The sequence below is a fragment of the Xenopus tropicalis genome, chromosome 5, assembly GCF_000004195.4.
Source record: "Xenopus tropicalis strain Nigerian chromosome 5, UCB_Xtro_10.0, whole genome shotgun sequence".
Taxonomy (NCBI): domain Eukaryota; kingdom Metazoa; phylum Chordata; class Amphibia; order Anura; family Pipidae; genus Xenopus; species Xenopus tropicalis.
Window position 1 is genome coordinate 119,720,657 of NC_030681.2, and position 17,630 is coordinate 119,738,286.

Sequence of the window (17,630 nt, forward strand, 5' to 3'; positions counted from 1 at the left end):
CTTTCCTTCTCCTTTAAAGAAACAAGAGACCTTTTCTGGTAAAATTAAGGTCTGTTGGTCTTAGTGAAGTCGTTTGCACATGGATAGAAAACTGGCTACAGGATCGGGTACAGAGGGTGGTTGTTAATGGAAAATTCTTTATTTGGAGTAAAGTTCTGCCATCCTTGCAGCAGGATCTTGACAAACTGGCAATCTGGGCAGCTAAGTGGCAGATGAGATTTAATGTGGATAAATGTAAGGTCATGCACCTGGGATGTAAAAATATGCAAGCCCCGTATACCCTTAATGGGACTGCACTAGGCAAATCCATAATGGAGAAGGACCTTGGAGTCCTTGTAGATAATAAACTTGGCTGTAGCAAGCAATGCCAGGCAGCAGCTGCAAGGGCAAACAGGGTATTGAGCTGAGGTATTTAAAGGGGTATAGATTCACGGGAGGAGGGGGTTATTCTTCCCCTTTACAGAGCGCTGGTAAGGCCCCATCTAGACTATACTGTCCAGTTTTGGTCTCCAGTGCTTAAACGGGACATTATTGAATTAGAGAGGGTCCAGAGAAGGGCAACTAAGCTGGTAAAGGGTATGGAAAGTCTTATTTATGAAGAAAGACTGGCCAAGTTGGGTCTGTTTACATTGGAGAAGAGGCACTTAAGAGGTTATATGATGAACTATGTATAAATATATAAGGGGATCATATAATAACCTTTCTAATGTTTTATTTACCAGTAGGTCCTTCCAACTGACACAAGGGTATCCATTCCGATTTGAAGAAGGGTGGTTCCAATTAATATTCGGAAAGGGTTTTTTACTGTGAGAGCTGTGGAAATCCCTCCTTGACCAGTCGTTGTGGCTGATACATTATATAGCTTCAAGAAGGGGATGGATGGGTTTTTACCAAGTTAGGGAATACAGGGCTATGGGAGATAGCTCTCAGTACAAGTGAGGGAATACAGGGGTAGGGGGGATAGCTCTCAGTACAAGTGAGGGAATACAGGGTTATGGGAGATAGCTCTCAGTACAAGTGAGGGAATACAGGGTTATGGGAGATAGCTCTCAGTACAAGTGAGGGAATACAGGGGTATGGGAGATAGCTCTCAGTACAAGTGAGGGAATACAGGGTTATGGGAGATAGCTCTCAGTACAAGTGAGGGAATACAGGGTTATGGGGGATAGCTCTTAGTACAAGTGAGGGAATACAGGGTTATGGGAGATAGCTCTCAGTACAAGTGAGGGAATACAGGGTTATGGGAGATAGCTCTCAGTACAAGTGAGGGAATACAGGGGTAGGGGAGATAGCTCTCAGTACAAGTGAGGGAATACAGGGTTATGGGAGATAGCTCTCAGTACAAGTGAGGGAATACAGGGTTATGGGAGATAGCTCTCAGTACAAGTGAGGAAATACAGGGTTATGGGAGATAGCTCTCAGTACAAGTGAGGGAATACAGGGTTATGGGAGATAGCTCTCAGTACAAGTGAGGGAATACAGGGTTATGGGAGATAGCTCTCAGTACAAGTGAGGGAATACAGGATTATGGGAGATAGCTCTCAGTACAAGTGAGGGAATACAGGGGTAGGGGAGATAGCTCTCAGTACAAGTGAGGGAATACAGGGGTATGGGAGATAGCTCTCAGTACAAGTGAGGGAATACAGGGGTATGGGAGATAGCTCTCAGTACAAGTGAGGGAATACAGGGGTAGGGGAGATAGCTCTCAGTACAAGTGAGGGAATACAGGGTTATGGGAGATAGCTCTCAGTACAAGTGAGGGAATACAGGGTTATGGGAGATAGCTCTCAGTACAAGTGAGGGAATACAGGGTTATGGGAGATAGCTCTCAGTACAAGTGAGGGAATACAGGGGTAGGGGAGATAGCTCTCAGTACAAGTGAGGGAATACAGGGGTAGGGGAGATAGCTCTCAGTACAAGTGAGGGAATACAGGGTTATGGGAGATAGCTCTCAGTACAAGTGAGGGAATACAGGGTTATGGGAGATAGCTCTCAGTACAAGTGAGGAAATACAGGGTTATGGGAGATAGCTCTCAGTACAAGTGAGGGAATACAGGGTTATGGGAGATAGCTCTCAGTACAAGTGAGGGAATACAGGGGTATGGGAGATAGCTCTCAGTACAAGTGAGGGAATACAGGGGTATGGGAGATAGCTCTCAGTACAAGTGAGGGAATACAGGGGTATGGGAGATAGCTCTTAGTACAAGTGAGGGAATACAGGGTTATGGGAGATAGCTCTCAGTACAAGTGAGGGAATACAGGGTTATGGGAGATAGCTCTCAGTACAAGTGAGGGAATACAGGGTTATGGGAGATAGCTCTCAGTACAAGTGAGGGAATACAGGGTTATGGGAGATAGCTCTCAGTACAAGTGAGGAAATACAGGGGTATGGGAGATAGCTCTCAGTACAAGTGAGGGAATACAGGGTTATGGGAGATAGCTCTCAGTACAAGTGAGGGAATACAGGGTTATGGGAGATAGCTCTCAGTACAAGTGAGGGAATACAGGGTTATGGGAGATAGCTCTCAGTACAAGTGAGGGAATACAGGGTTATGGGAGATAGCTCTCAGTACAAGTGAGGGAATACAGGGTTATGGGAGATAGCTCTCAGTACAAGTGAGGAAATACAGGGTTATGGGAGATAGCTCTCAGTACAAGTGAGGGAATACAGGGGTAGGGGAGATAGCTCTCAGTACAAGTGAGGGAATACAGGGGTAGGGGAGATAGCTCTCAGTACAAGTGAGGGAATACAGGGGTAGGGGAGATAGCTCTCAGTACAAGTGAGGGAATACAGGGGTAGGGGAGATAGCTCTCAGTACAAGTGAGGGAATACAGGGGTATGGGAGATAGCTCTCAGTACAAGTGAGGGAATACAGGGTTATGGGAGATAGCTCTCAGTACAAGTGAGGGAATACAGGGGTATGGGAGATAGCTCTCAGTACAAGTGAGGGAATACAGGGGTAGGGGAGATAGCTCTCAGTACAAGTGAGGGAATACAGGGGTAGGGGAGATAGCTCTCAGTACAAGTGAGGGAATACAGGGTTATGGGAGATAGCTCTCAGTACAAGTGAGGGAATACAGGGTTATGGGAGATAGCTGTTAGTACAAGTTGATCCAGGGACTTTGAGACAGGAAGGAATTTTTTCCCCTCTGCGGCAAATCAGAGAGGCTTCAGATGGGGTTATTTGCCTTCCTCTGGGTCAGCTAGCAGTTAGGCATGTTAAATATAGGAATTATGGTTGAACTTGATGGACTTGATGGTCTTTTTTCAAGCTAACTTACTATGTGACTATGTTATTTGAAGCCAGAATTTTAGGAGACAGTTACATCTAGCTCTGAATGGGGCAACATGTAAACTATGTAAAGAACATGTCTAGCAATTGTAAGTGTCGAATGCCCTTGCCACAGCTGGCACCCTTCTACCTGGAGGTTTTAGCAGTATCACCAATACTTCACATGATTCAGTAACCTATAAAATATTTTATATACTTATAAAATATTTTTTGGAACTACAGCTATATAGTTCCATTAGCTTCTCGGCAATCCCTATGTACAGAAATCTTGCACAAAGAGATCACTTCCATTCCAGCCCCCTGATTACACCCCTCCAGTGTTTCTTTTGCAGCCTTTTTTTTAATATTTATAGAATTCAGTCAGCGCCAAAGTAGGTCTGAGCGTATTGCTTGAAATGAACCAGATGGTGGTATGTTTAAAGAAACTGTTTTAAATGTGATAGGAAGAAATTTACTGCATCCGAACAGGAAAAGTACAACTCCATCTTACCAAAGTCTCCCCCTTTATTTGAAATAAAATATGCAAGTTATGTCTGTAATGAACTGTGAATTAAACAAGCAATATGGCTTAACCTGTTCTATTGTAAATATGGAATGTAATATGTATTCAACGTGAAAAATGTATTATAACTTGATAAATTCCTGAGTACATGAAAGGGTGAATGAACTGTTTGATCCTAGAATAGTTTAGCAGCTGGGCATGTTTAGAGAAAGCATATTGCTTGGATTTTCTATATATTATTTCTTTTTCAGGGATGGTTTGGTCTGATGTGAAGCGGCTCTGGTATGATGGACTGGAGGATTTTTTAGAAGAATCCCGAAATCAGCTTAGCTTTGTCATGAATTCCTTATACTTGGCCACCTTTGCCCTGAAAGTAGTGGCTCACAACAAGGTGATTATTGTATTCATCATGACTTCTATTCAAGAGACCAAAAATTAGAACTGCTGGAAGGGAAACCAAAGGAAAGGAGCCCAACTTTGGTTATGTGCAAACATTACAGTGAAATAACATCTCTTAGCAACATGTTTATTTTTTCTTTGGATACACATGTAGGAGTATAGACCAACATGCCTGATGTCAAATGGAGAATCATTAGCAGTATAGAAAGAAAGGCAGTCCTCGGAAGCCCCTTATTGTAGAACAGATGTATCCGTTTGAGACACCTTCAATCTAACACAGAGGGTAGAAACGTGCACCACTAGTTACAGTTGTTATCAGATCAGATTTGTTTGCTATGCATGTGATAAGGCCAGGAATAGAATGGAAGCCTGGAGGCATACTTGGTCAGCTACCTCTATCTGACTGTTCTAAGGAAGGTACAAAAAAAACTTTTTTCTGAATTTCATTTTGCATTTTATATTCTCTCTGGACTCACTAAGATCAGATTTAAGAGCTTGTGCCACCTGCCCAAAAATGGTCCTTGATCCATGGCTATTTATTTCAGACCCTGTCTCCACTGAGAAGATGTCCACAAGAACAAAGGGTTTTGTTTAAGGAAAGGATTATGAATCTAGACTAAAGACTATGTTTTAATTGCTATAATCCTCCTACAATAAGTAGTCATTTAAATTACTGGCTCGTTTGTTGCAAGGGGCTGCCACAGGGTATAATGGAGAGCAGCTACTATTGGTATAGGGTGCATAAAGTCTAGAGAGTCATAACTCATGGAAAGAGAGAAGAAAATTAGGTAGAAATATTACCATTGTGTCCATTTAGTTCTAAATAGTGTGCAGGTATGCCAGTTGACAATGGGGAATCATCAACAGACGCAACAAACTTGGGGCCAAAATAATATCATGCTAATAACACTGCAGAGTGGAAACAAAGCTATACCCATTTTTAAAATTGCCAAAAACGTGCACTTGCATTGTTTTATTGCATCGGCTGCAATTGCAGCATATGTAATTTGGCTGCAGAGCAAACACAGCCCCAAAAACACAAAGGAGAGCGTGCCACTGTCAATCCCATTTTTAGCTACTTCCCTGCAGACCAACATAGCCTAATGTTTCTCTTCTTCCTTCCTTCTTCTTTGCATGGATGACTTTTCTAATACTAGGGACAGTTTAAGCACAATGGGGGTGAAAATTTCCTATAGTCTTAGAAAACCCCACTTTGGTGTATGCAGTTGGTCTATGCTATCCATATGTATCCATATATCATATGTATCCATTAATTCAGTTTAGTAAATGAAGCATCACTTTGAGATCACAGGCAAATTAGTTCCTAGTTTATATGTCTTTCCCTTAGGACATATCTGTTGGGAATAGAAATTACATCTTATTTTATGACTATACTGTGTAGTAGTATTAATTAACCAGAGGGAAGGTGCAAAGTGCAGTGTTTCTTTTGGGTATCTCATACTTTTCTTAAATCTTCTGCAATGTCATAGATCTGCCCTAAAGGTAAATGTGCTGTATCCATTATTATGTAATTTCATTTTTTCTTATTACTGTAGTGTAGAACAAAAGTTATTGCCCTTATACATTATAGAAGGTATGTATAATATGTATTTGTTTTTGTCCTTCTTGGCCAGTTCCATTCTATTGCAGAGAGGAAGGATTGGGATGCTTTTCATCCAACGCTGGTAGCAGAGGGTCTATTTGCATTTGGCAATGTGCTCAGCTACCTCCGTCTCTTCTTCATGTACACGACCAGTTCAATCCTGGGACCACTTCAGGTAAGAATATTGTAAAGGAAAAACTCAAAGCAGTTCAAAAGAGCAGTAACTGAAAGTTATTTTATAGCTAGAAAGTGTTTTTGCTTGATAGAAAGCCAAAACTCAAATTCAAATTTAAAAAACTCAGTTCACAAGTGGAGCACAGCTAATCAAAAGTCTCTTAAAGAACAAAACGGCCAGGGGCGTAACTACAGAGGAAGCAGACCCTGCGGTTGCGAGGAGGGCCAGGGGGTATAGAGGGCCCCATAAGGCCCTAATTAATGAACAATTTCAATTTATATTGGTAAAGCAGGACAACCTGTGGACACCATGGGGCCCTAAAATAATTTGCTGTGGGGCCAGTAACAAATTATACAAAATTATATATATGCAGCTTACAGTAAATATAATCTATTGCAAAAGCATTGCTGTTGTTAGAAAACAGGGTTCACTATTTGCCCTTTATCAGTGTTGTACCTACATGGTGCCACATGAAAGGTTTATTTGGTGCACAAAACAATCATAAAATAAATTTATCCAAATTCAAATAATTAACTGGTACACAAAACAATCATAAAATAAATTTATCCAAATTCAAATAATTAACTGGTACACAAAACAATCATAAAATAAATTTATCCAAATTCAAATAATTAACCATTCCAAAAGGCTCCCTGAGCTCCTCCCTCCTAATGCATTTCATGTCATTAGGGCTTCATCTGATATTGTATATTGTTTGTCCGGGCCTTGGGCAGTATTCACATGTGTATCAGGTGGCTTACTTTAGTTGATCTTGGCCTGATTTGGCCACCAAGTGGTGGGCAAAAATGGGCTGTTCAAATTACTATGAACAACCCATTGGGCTGCAATTGGTCACTTGGGGGCCATGCAAAACCACTATGAACAGCATCTGTGGTTAAACACAGTACTTGCCTGGGCTTTCCACCTGATGAAATTCTGCATGCAAAGACATATTTTCAAGGGAATTAAAAAAAAACAAGGAGTTAATTAATTTGTCAGTCCGTAATATTTTCAACAGAAAATGTTTTAAGGTAATAAGTTGATCTAGTTTTTTATTTAATATAGCTGAAAAGTATAAAGATTTGTGGAGGTTTTTTCATTAACTCTGCCCGGGTGTAGCTAATAGCTGCCCTAAAGGTAACAAAGTACAGTATAAGCCTCTGAGCGAGTTAAAGATATAACAAATTTGTGGGATTTTAATGGAAAACATAGGCTTTTCTCATGATTCTCTAGAATTAGAGCCATGGGACACTCAGTAGATTTTCATCATGGAAATTATGTCATCAATCATGCTCGGCCTGTCACAAGCAGGAGAAGTGAGCTTAAAAGCAGATTTTGGTTTTAACTCTCTAAATAAGCTACTGTTTAAACTACAGGCATATATAATATATTATACAGGTCCCTTTCTTTAACCCTGTGACACAAAACAGAGCAAACACCCAAGGGCTCATTTAGAAAGGAGACTGATTTTATAAATAAGTGCTTCTAACTTGGAGTAGATTGTTCAGCACTATTTACTGTATGGTTACTATTGCAGTTACACCAATGTCATTTAGCACCTATATTAGTAAATGAGTCTAGGGACGCACCAAATTCATTTTTGCCGGATTCGGACAAATAACCAATCTCTATGAAGGATTTATTAAATGCTGAATCACATCCAAATTTGCATATACAAATTAGCAGCATCCCAGGGGGAATAAATCTGTGTGTAAAGCAGGTGGAAAAACATCCGAAAGAGATTAGTCTGAATCTTGTCTAATAACCCTAGTTTGAACCAACTATGCCATCATCAGTGGCGTAACAATAGAGGAAGCAGACCCTGCGGTCACGGGGTGCCTGGGGAACAGGGGGGCCCGGCCCACAGGGTCTGCTTGCTCCATTTTACATACAAATCCCCACTCCACTGTGGCTACGAGGTAGGAGAGCGGGTAGGAAGCAGGGGTTTATACATGTTAGGGCAGAAGGAGGATGTATTAGGGTGGGGGCCCTGGTAAGTCTGCTGCTCTGTGCTGGGCTCCTTTGATGATTTTTTTTGCAGGGGGGCCCGGACAGGGTCGGACTGGGCCCCGGTGGGGGGGTTAGGGGGCCCCTGGGGGGGTAGGGGACAAAGCTGGCTGGGGCACCTGCAGGGCCCCTGGGGCAGGAGCCCCGGTGGGCCCTGCACCCCCCAGTCCGACCCTGGGCCCGGAGCAGAGCAGTTACGCCACTGGCCGTAATTTAACAGAACTAAAGCCTAATGGCACACATTGCAATTATTTTTACGATGAAGGAAAAGGAACAGATAATCAATAGACCCATGGCAACTAATAAGACATTGGTTTTTAAACAGATGACCAGTAAATACTAGCTGTTGATTGGTTGCTATAGGTTAGTGCTCCTGGGATAACGTGTTTGTGTGCAAAGTGAATCTGCTAGGGGTAGCATATCAGTGGGAACAGCACTGAACACACTCAGCACAACTGGAATACTGACACAATTTGTATTTGGTAAATGAGCCCAAATAGAGAGTTGTCTTATTATTCTTACACATTTCTTCAGCATGTAACAAATATTATAAATCTTCCATGTCAGCCCCTGCCCCATTGAAGCTTACAGTCTAACGCCCCTATCACTTTTACACACAGTAGGTCCAATTTTTCAGGATCTAATTAACCTGCTCCTATGTATGTTCTCCCATTGGGAGAACATGCAAAGATTATTAAAGATAGTGTCATGGATGAAAGTGAATCTAGAACCCCAGCGCAGCAGGGATAAGCATTGTGCCACTTTGTTTTATTTTAATATCACTGTCTATGAGATAAGTAAAAGTCCCTCTATGGGGACAATCCTCATAATAATTTGAAGTAACAAACCTTATAATTTGACCCAACTGTTTATGTATGCGTTTACCTTTAAACTCTCATTAACCCTTTCATTAAAAACCTGCATGTATTTACTATCCTTTTAAAAAGAATTGAGAGTTTTTGCCACTAGACTTACAGTGCATGACACATACTTAACATACTGTCCACACACTCAGTTCATTTATAGTGCCACAGCTTTATGCAATATGCTGCTTTACACATATAACATTTCTTCAGTTATTTTTTTTCCATCGATGCAGTACACAGTCGCACCATTCACTCATAAACAGTGTGGCCTATATGCTATCTAGTAACCAATAAAGATCTAAAGTCACCTTTTTTATGAGACTTTCCACGTGTTGGACTCAAAGTTCAAAGAGTATGATCTATTTTTAAATATGTGTAGATGTTCATATAGTAATGCAGAATGCCTTTACCTCTTTGGGCTTAAGTTATTTAAAGCGTTTCTTTAATATCTGATATAGAAGAGCCCTTGAGGACTGGAAACTTTTTTTTAATGCTCAGCAAGCATTGGAAGTGTTTTGTAATGCTTAGCAACCAACAATTATTATTTTGGCATAAATAGTAACTAAAAAAATATGAAACATAGACGTTAATCCTATTTGTTAGGGCTGTCAGGTTCTGAAGGGATGTTGTTAATCACTTGCAGGGATGAGCAAATACACTGTAGCTGATGTCAAAATTGGTAGAATAGTGGAATAGAGGCTCGCCTTATTGTGATTTTTCTAGCTTTAAAATGAAACACTTTAATAGTAAAGTGCTCAAAGGAAAGCAAAGAAATGTTATTTGTGAGTTTCACTTACTTACCTACTGCATTTCTTTAGCACTGCTCTGCAACTTCAAACTTTTCATACAGGTATGGGACCTGTTCTCCAGAATGCTTGGAACCTGAGGTTTTACAGATTAGGGATCTTTCTGTAATTTGGACCACCATACATTAAATCTACTAAAAAATAAAGAAAATAGAATTGTTTTGCCTCCAATAATGATTCATTATATCTTAGTTGGGATCAAGTGTAATGTACTGTTTTATTATTACAGAGAAAAAGGTAGCATTTAAAAAAAAATAATAATAATTATTTGATTAAATGGAGTCTACAGAAGATGACCTTTGCACAATTAGTAGCTTGCTGGATAACAGGTTCCCATATAATGGATCCTATACTTCTGCTATCCTTGACACTAAGAACTGGAGCCCAGAGTACATGAAGTTTGGAATCGATGGAATTCTGCCTTTGCAAAAATGCAATTTGCACCAAAAAACAGGTGCTTTGATATTACAGCTTGTGTCAAGTGCACTATAGCAACAACCATGCTGTAGACATGTTTTTGCTGGTGGGCCGTTGCTATAAAACAAATATAACAATGTGACAAAGCAAGAGCTATGGTTCATAATTTAGATATCAAAATTGTTCACATGTATGGATACTATTTAATGATCCTGCTGCCGCATCATCGGAGGCAGGAAACTTAACTTTTCCAGTTACAATGGTACTGCTGTGTCAGACCACACATGTTGTGGTCAAAATACTGTGAAAAACACAACTATATATATAAAAAAATGAAAAAAGACTAACTAAGTATTTAATGTGTGTATATATATTATATTTCTCTGGTTCATTTAAGTCTTGTGTAATTGATTTTCTGTTAAATGTACCATTTCTGGCCCAATGTGCCCTCCAAAAAGAATAGGATTAGTGCTGTTACATGTGCTTTGATGCTTGAAAAATGCCAACTGCTACAGAAGGAGAACTCCCACACTGCCAAATGCTTTCTAGAGCATATCACACCAGTATGAATCATTAGAAACATTATGAAGAGAAATGAATGTGTTATATCAGCCTGAATATGATCCATTAACCCTGTCAGGAATCTAAGATATCATGTTAGCATGCATTTTGAATTCTGTTAATGTTTAAATACAGGTATGGGACCCATTATCCAGAATGCTTGGGACCTGGGGGTTTTCCGGATAAGGGGTCTTTCCATAATTCGGATCACCTACCTTTAGTCTATTCAAAAATGATTTAAACAATAATTAAACCCAATAGGATTGTTTTGCCTCCAGTAAGGGTTAATTATATCTTAGTTGAGATCAAGTACCAGATACAGTTTTATTATTACAAAGAAAAAGGAATCCATTTTTAAGAATGTGAATTATTTTATTACAATGGAGTCTATGGGAGATGGCCTTTCCGTAATTTGGAACTATCTGGATAATGGGTTTCCGGATAATGGGTTTCTGGATAATGGGTTTCCGGATAAGGGGTCCGATATCCTTGCTTTGTACTGGAGATGCAGGGAAGAGCAATCACATGGTAGAACTGTAAAATAAAAGCACATCTAGAGTTCAAGGTCTAGAAGGATGTTGAGGTACAGCTCTTGCACATATATGTGATTATTATTATTATCAGTTATACATAATTATGAGTTATATTATGTGATTTTATAATAATAATTAGGAGAAGCAAAGAAAATTGTGGGACTGATTAATAGTGGACTCTAATGGTAGTTATATACAGTCTGTTTGGCCAAACAGGCAGGTCACTGCCTAGTATGGCAGCACACATGGGTCAAACTGGGTAATACAAGCTAACAGGCAATCTTTTAGCTGTCATACAAATGGTTTACAAGGACAAATATGACAATAACATGAACAGATTTACTAGCCTATCTGATTGGAGTACTTTATAATGTTTGTTAGACAGCACATGTATCCTTGCTTATATGGAAGGCTTTATGATAGCAGAGATGCCAAATTATCCCCAGTCTGCTTTGTGCAGGAGTGACATTGTTAATTATAATGTGGCTTATGAAGCCCTACTGTCTACTGAAAATCTCATGTTAGTATTGGTTATTGCAGATTTCCATGGGTCAGATGCTGCAAGACTTTGGGAAGTTTCTGGGCATGTTCCTTCTTGTGCTGTTCTCCTTCACCATCGGTCTTACCCAGCTGTATGATAAAGGCTACACCACCAATGAGCAGAAGGACTGTGTGGGGATTTTCTGTGAGCAACAAAGCAATGACGCTTTCCACTCGTAAGTATAAAGAGTGCTCATTACATGACTTCCAGGATGATAAAAGCAGTAACCTATAGCAGTGAGAATTGTAATAAACCTGTTTACTATATAAATGCTCAAATTGACTCAGCAGCATTAATAAATAATATTTTATTGTCCATTAATAGAACTATACTTTATGCTTTATACTTTAGAATGAAAGTAATGGCACAGTGGCCAGTGAACATTTCGCTTATACTGTATTTATGTGTGAGTAAAGCATATTGGCACTTTAAATAACAATGCTTTGCACTTTCCCAGCCTTCTACAACCCTACAACTACAGCCTCCTACAACTACGACAGTGTAGTCTCTTGCTTGAGTAGCGATACATCAGAGGTTCCTGATAACAAAAGGCCATTGTTAATAGTATTAAGTATTGTCAAATTTAAGGCTGGCTTCTGCACCTTTTAAAAGGAATCCTTATTTTTGGTGTTAATCAAAGGGGAACACACATATTTGAGCTTAGGCTGCTTGTAATTGTTATCCTATCTATTTCACGACGCTATGGTGTCTGTCACATCCAAAAGTCCTATCACTCACAACCAGATTACAAAAAAAATAAATAAAGGCATAGGCTAATTGTGACTGTTTTACCCTCCCCCATTCTATTCTAAAGCTATCAATGCATCCTTGAAAGCCAGCTGACCTACTTAATATCTCCCCTTTATATGTATGCATTGTATATGAAGAGAAGACTATGTATAGACTTTTCCTGACAGTTTGTGTCATATTAAGCTGTAGGACTGCCTTTATTATAAGTAGCAGTTCATTTTTTGTTTTATCAGCTTATATTCTGCAAACATTGACTCGGCACAAAAGGAATTTGGACAGTAAGAAGTGGCAATTTTTTAGGTTACAAAATTAGAAAAGCCAGTCATTAAAAAAAAAAGGCAGGAAGTATGTTCAGCACAATCCCTATTCATTTAGCTCATGTTAAAAAAGGGTGTATATTACCCATTTAGGTAGGAAGAAAATTTAAGAAACTGGAGGAGGAGAGGGTCATTGTTGGTGTGAAAAGCTGCTGTAGATAGCAGGTCATTGGTAAATGGTGTTAGAACTGTTTCTTTGTAATGTTGTGGCTGAAAATCAGATTGTAGTTGGTTGAGCAAGCCACAATTAGAGAGAAAGTAGGTCATCTGGTATTTACTAAGCTCTCAAGTGGATTAGAAAAAAATGAAGACATAGAGAAGGGAGACAGGTTACTGTTTATTAGTTATAGTGATGATTAGTGCATGCTTTAGGGCTCTGGTACACGGGGAGATTAGTCGCCCGCGGCAAAACTCCCTGCTCGTGGGCGACTAATCTCCCCGAGTTGCCTTCCCCCTGCCATCCCACCGGCGAACATGTAAGTCGCCGGCGGGATGGCAGACCCGGCGGCGCGATTCTGCGCAAATCGCCAAAAAAGACTCGCAAGGCTTTTTCGGCGATTTCCCGAAATCGCCCCGCCGCGTCTGCCATCCCGCCGGCGACTTACATGTTCGCCGGTGGGATGGCAGGGGGAAGGCAACTCGGGGAGATTAGTCGCCCGCGAGCAGGGAGTTTTGCCACGGGCGACTAATCTCCCCGTGTACCAGAGCCCTTAATTGACAGGGCAAGATCCTATCAAAGACAAAAGGATTGTAAAAATTAAAAAGATCAGAAAAAACTTTAAAAAAGAGGGTGATATTGTGGAACAGGGCATGGAGCAAGATGTGATGAAACCTGAAGTTTGGGAGCTACCTCTTAAAATACATGGGGAAACACCACAGAACAGATTGTACTGGAATGGAGGACAGCTAAGAGCAATCCCATTTCCCAATCTGTCCCATTTTGCTTCACCAAAAAATTAGCAAAATTATAGAAAAATTTGTGAAATGCTGTTATTTGATGCGACCGCGCCTTTTTTTTTTTTTGCATAAGTTTTGCAAAACAATTTGGCAGTGCCAACAAGCAGAAATTCGCTGCAAATCCATGCCTGGCAAAAATATTGGCTCATCATTGCTGCTGAGTAATGTAATATCGGATTACATTATTATGTCTCTTGAAGTACACAGCAAAATGAGCAGTGAATAAGATACAGGGAGGGGTGGGGAAAGGAAGAGTAAGAAAGAGTCAAAACAAGAGGAGAAATGTAGTATCTAACTTTTACATTTTATTTCAGAGATGGTGGAAGAGGAGCAAGAGATGCTGAAAAATGAGCAGAATTTAGAGAATATAAAATTAAGGAAATTAACACAGTAAATGGGGGAATCAGAGCTTAGAAGGAGGCAAGCAAAAATCTGCTGCTCTTATGCTCTAAGTACTTCATTACCAACCACATAGTACAATATAACAGCAGGGCTATGGTAGGCAATAATAGAGGTTGTAGCAACCCACCCACGACAACAACAGTAAAAGGTAATATTGAATCTGTATTTTCAGTAAGGAAAGCCTTTATAAAAGGAAATAAGAATTAAGAGATTACTATGTTGTTATATATTCACCTATTCATTTTTCCTTGTAGTGCAAGTGGTGAAAATAGACAAAGCTGACTGGTCAATAATATTCAATAAAATGGTATCTTTCTCTGTTTGCAGGTTCACTGGGACATGTTATGCTCTGTTTTGGTACATCTTTTCCTTGGCACACGTGGCTCTTTTTGTCACTAGGTTCAGTTTCAGCGAAGAGCTTCAGTCTTTTGTAGGAGCACTCATTGTAGGAACATACAATGTGGTTGTTGTGATTGTGCTCACCAAGCTCCTAGTAGCTATGCTTCACAAAAGCTTCCAACTTATAGCTGTAAGTGGCCTTTATAATTCTCTCTAAATGTCTATTCAGAATTCATACTATGTCCCTTTCCACAGGCTGAAGTCCCCACTGCTAAAGATGCTGCAGTGTGGCCAGGTCAGACAGGAAATACCTGTGGGGTGCACTGCGGGGACTGAGGCAAAGGATTAGCTAAAGAACGTTTTCACGATGGGCTAACTGTGCTTTTTTGATGATGTGAGATTTCAGACCTTATGCTATTGTTTTAGTCAGTGACCTTTACCAGCTAAAGTCCAAAAACAGTGGCTATTAACATGATTGTTCCCTGCTGTTGACTTTCTGAATAATTCTGTGTCATCTTCAAACCATTCATTTTTGGAATAACCCCAATACAACCTTCTGAACACTTAATATGATCTCATTTCCTTTCCAGAAGGTATTATAGCACATTTCTTTATAACCCAACTCATCATATGGGAAGTCATTGACATACCACTGAGAAATTCTATGATTTACTTTGCTTCAGTGGCTAAAGGAAACAATTAACATTCCTCTTTTATTCAAACTACACACATTTCTAGGAAATACTTATTTCTTATGACATTTTCAACTCTTAATACTTTACATAATACCAATTCCCTATACAACGTCATTGTTGTTGTCCTGATTTTTCCAGGGCATTTAAAACATTTGATAATTTTTAGGGCCAAACAGACAATGACCACACAACCAGTCACCATGAACTGATATTTGTACTGACTTAACTAAAAACAAATTTAGAATGGCCAAACCTAACTGTGGATTAGCACCTTTAATGAGATTTATCATTGCTTTGCTACATAAATTCTCAGGTTCTCAGCAACATTTCCAGCCCTATACCTTAGACTAGCTAGATATATTTTATATTGAATGCAGCTGTTAACATTGCTTAAGGTTTCTTGACGACATTGTTGTCTATTGCAGACTTCTAACTCTCCTTGTAACTGGCCTTTTAACATTGGTCTCCTTGCTGCCAGTTACATCACAAGAGCTTTGTATTCTTCTCATGATTCAGTTCCACTGTAATTAGCACAGACTTTTTTTTGGATTCCTCTCCCTGGGTTTGGCAAGTGGAGCTCCTGTTGCTCTGCTGCAGGCCACATCTAAAGCAGATGGTTAAGCAGCAGGTTTGGTAGCTCAGATTTCCTTCTCTATTGAATAACCTTGGGGACACAGTGTAATTGTTTTCTAATAAGGCTAATACTGCTAAAAAGGCTACTACTTTTCTACTAAGTTCTGGGACTGAGATGACAAGGTCATTTTAACACAAGGATGTGACTACTACTCTTTTTATATACCTGTATGTATGCTTGGGCTGTCGATTTGGAGTCCTTTAGGATGTCCTTCTTGATGTATCCCATTAAGCCAAAGCATTCCACCATTTTTGGCTGCCCCCATTGGGGCCAAAAAGTAGTAGATGAGAAAGAATTGGTGTGAATACTTATTTGTACACCCCTGCTCTATATGGTATTCTAAAATCTGGGAATCCTGCTTTCTGCAGTCATGAAAGCTTGTGTAATTACTAAAGCTCATTATGTAAAAAAAAATCTGGTTTCTTGATAAATGTATGTTTTACAGTCAGGTTCAGATATAGGGATAGGGAGGGTAAGCGTCTGCCTAGGGCACAGTCGTGGGGGGGCAGTCATGGTCAAATTTGCAGACCAGACCTGCTGGGAGAACACTGAGAAAGCAAATGACAGCTTGGGGGAGTGGTGGATAGCAGCAACAACAATATTTTGTGCAGAGGGCAGGATGATAAGGTCCTGGGTGAGACGTAGTATTGCCTTGGGTGGCAATACTACTTAGTCCGGCTTGTTTACAATATGGACATTCTGTTTCCTAAGCAAGTGCGGCCTGAATTTTGGTGACTGTTCCTTTATTTGTCTGCCAAAGACTAATTGGGATCATCACCGATACATTTAATGTTAAAAACTTCTAATGGATGCTGCCGTGTGTTCAGTTTCTTTAAACTGTACTTCCTTTCAGTTGTTTGATGTATATTTATTTATTTCAATTGTTTGATGTATATTTATTTATTTCAGTTGTTTGATGTACTGTATATTTATTTATTATTTTATTGTTGTTCTAGAATCATGAGGACAAGGAGTGGAAGTTTGCCCGGGCCAAGCTCTGGCTGAGCTACTTTGATGACAAATGCACGCTGCCTCCACCCTTCAACATTGTTCCTTCTCCCAAGACTATCTGCTATCTTTTCAACAGCATCAGTAAATGGATCTGCTCTCATACAACTACTGGGAGGGTCAAACGTCAGAACAGCCTTAAGGTAAAGAAGAGCCCTGTAGGAATAATTGCAGCAAAGTTATGTAATTGTAGACATTAAACCAACACTATACATTTATCTTGCATTTTTGTGTTTGTATAAAGGGTTGGTTTATAATTGTTTTACTTAGAATTGTTTTACTTTATTTATTATTATTGTTTTACTTATTTGAGTAGTGCCATCGTTGAAGCTTAGGAAGATTATTTATATACATGAAAATGAAGGTGTTATTAGTTTAGCTTGCAGTTTTAGCCTTGACTAAGCTGTGGTTATCTCTCATGCTGACTGTCTGTAACCTTCCATATCACTTCCCATAATAATCCTTTTGTGTTATAATCCCTAAGGGCTCTGGCACATGGGGAGATTAGTCGCCCACGACAAATCTCCTTGTTCGTGGGCGACTAATCTCCCCCAAATGCCATCCCACCGGCGAAAATGTAAATCGCCAGTGGGATGCCTTGAGAGGAAACTTCCGCGATTTCACTGAAATTGCGTCACTGTGTATGCCATCCCACCGGCGATTTACATTTTCGCCGGTGGGATGGCATTTCGGGGAGATTAGTCACCCGCAAACAGGGAGATTTGTCGCAGGCAACTAATCTCCCCGTGTGCCAGAGCCCTAAAAGAAGCATGGCTTATTTATGAACACTGAGCACATTTGCACCTGGGCAATAACCCATGGCAA

The 17,630-nt window shown here is 40.0% G+C and overlaps 1 protein-coding gene across 1 annotated transcript in view; it reads left to right on the forward strand.

The window, feature by feature from the left end:
- The window catches only part of trpc1 (transient receptor potential cation channel, subfamily C, member 1), a 33,570-nt gene that overhangs the window by 11,425 nt on the left and 4,515 nt on the right, over nt 1–17,630 (forward strand). The window contains exons 8-12 of the mRNA XM_002937099.5: nt 4,047–4,186; nt 5,829–5,972; nt 11,703–11,878; nt 14,457–14,658; nt 16,754–16,948. Coding sequence (XP_002937145.3) covers nt 4,047–4,186; nt 5,829–5,972; nt 11,703–11,878; nt 14,457–14,658; nt 16,754–16,948 — 857 coding nt within the window. The remainder of the gene's footprint in view (nt 1–4,046; nt 4,187–5,828; nt 5,973–11,702; nt 11,879–14,456; nt 14,659–16,753; nt 16,949–17,630) is intronic.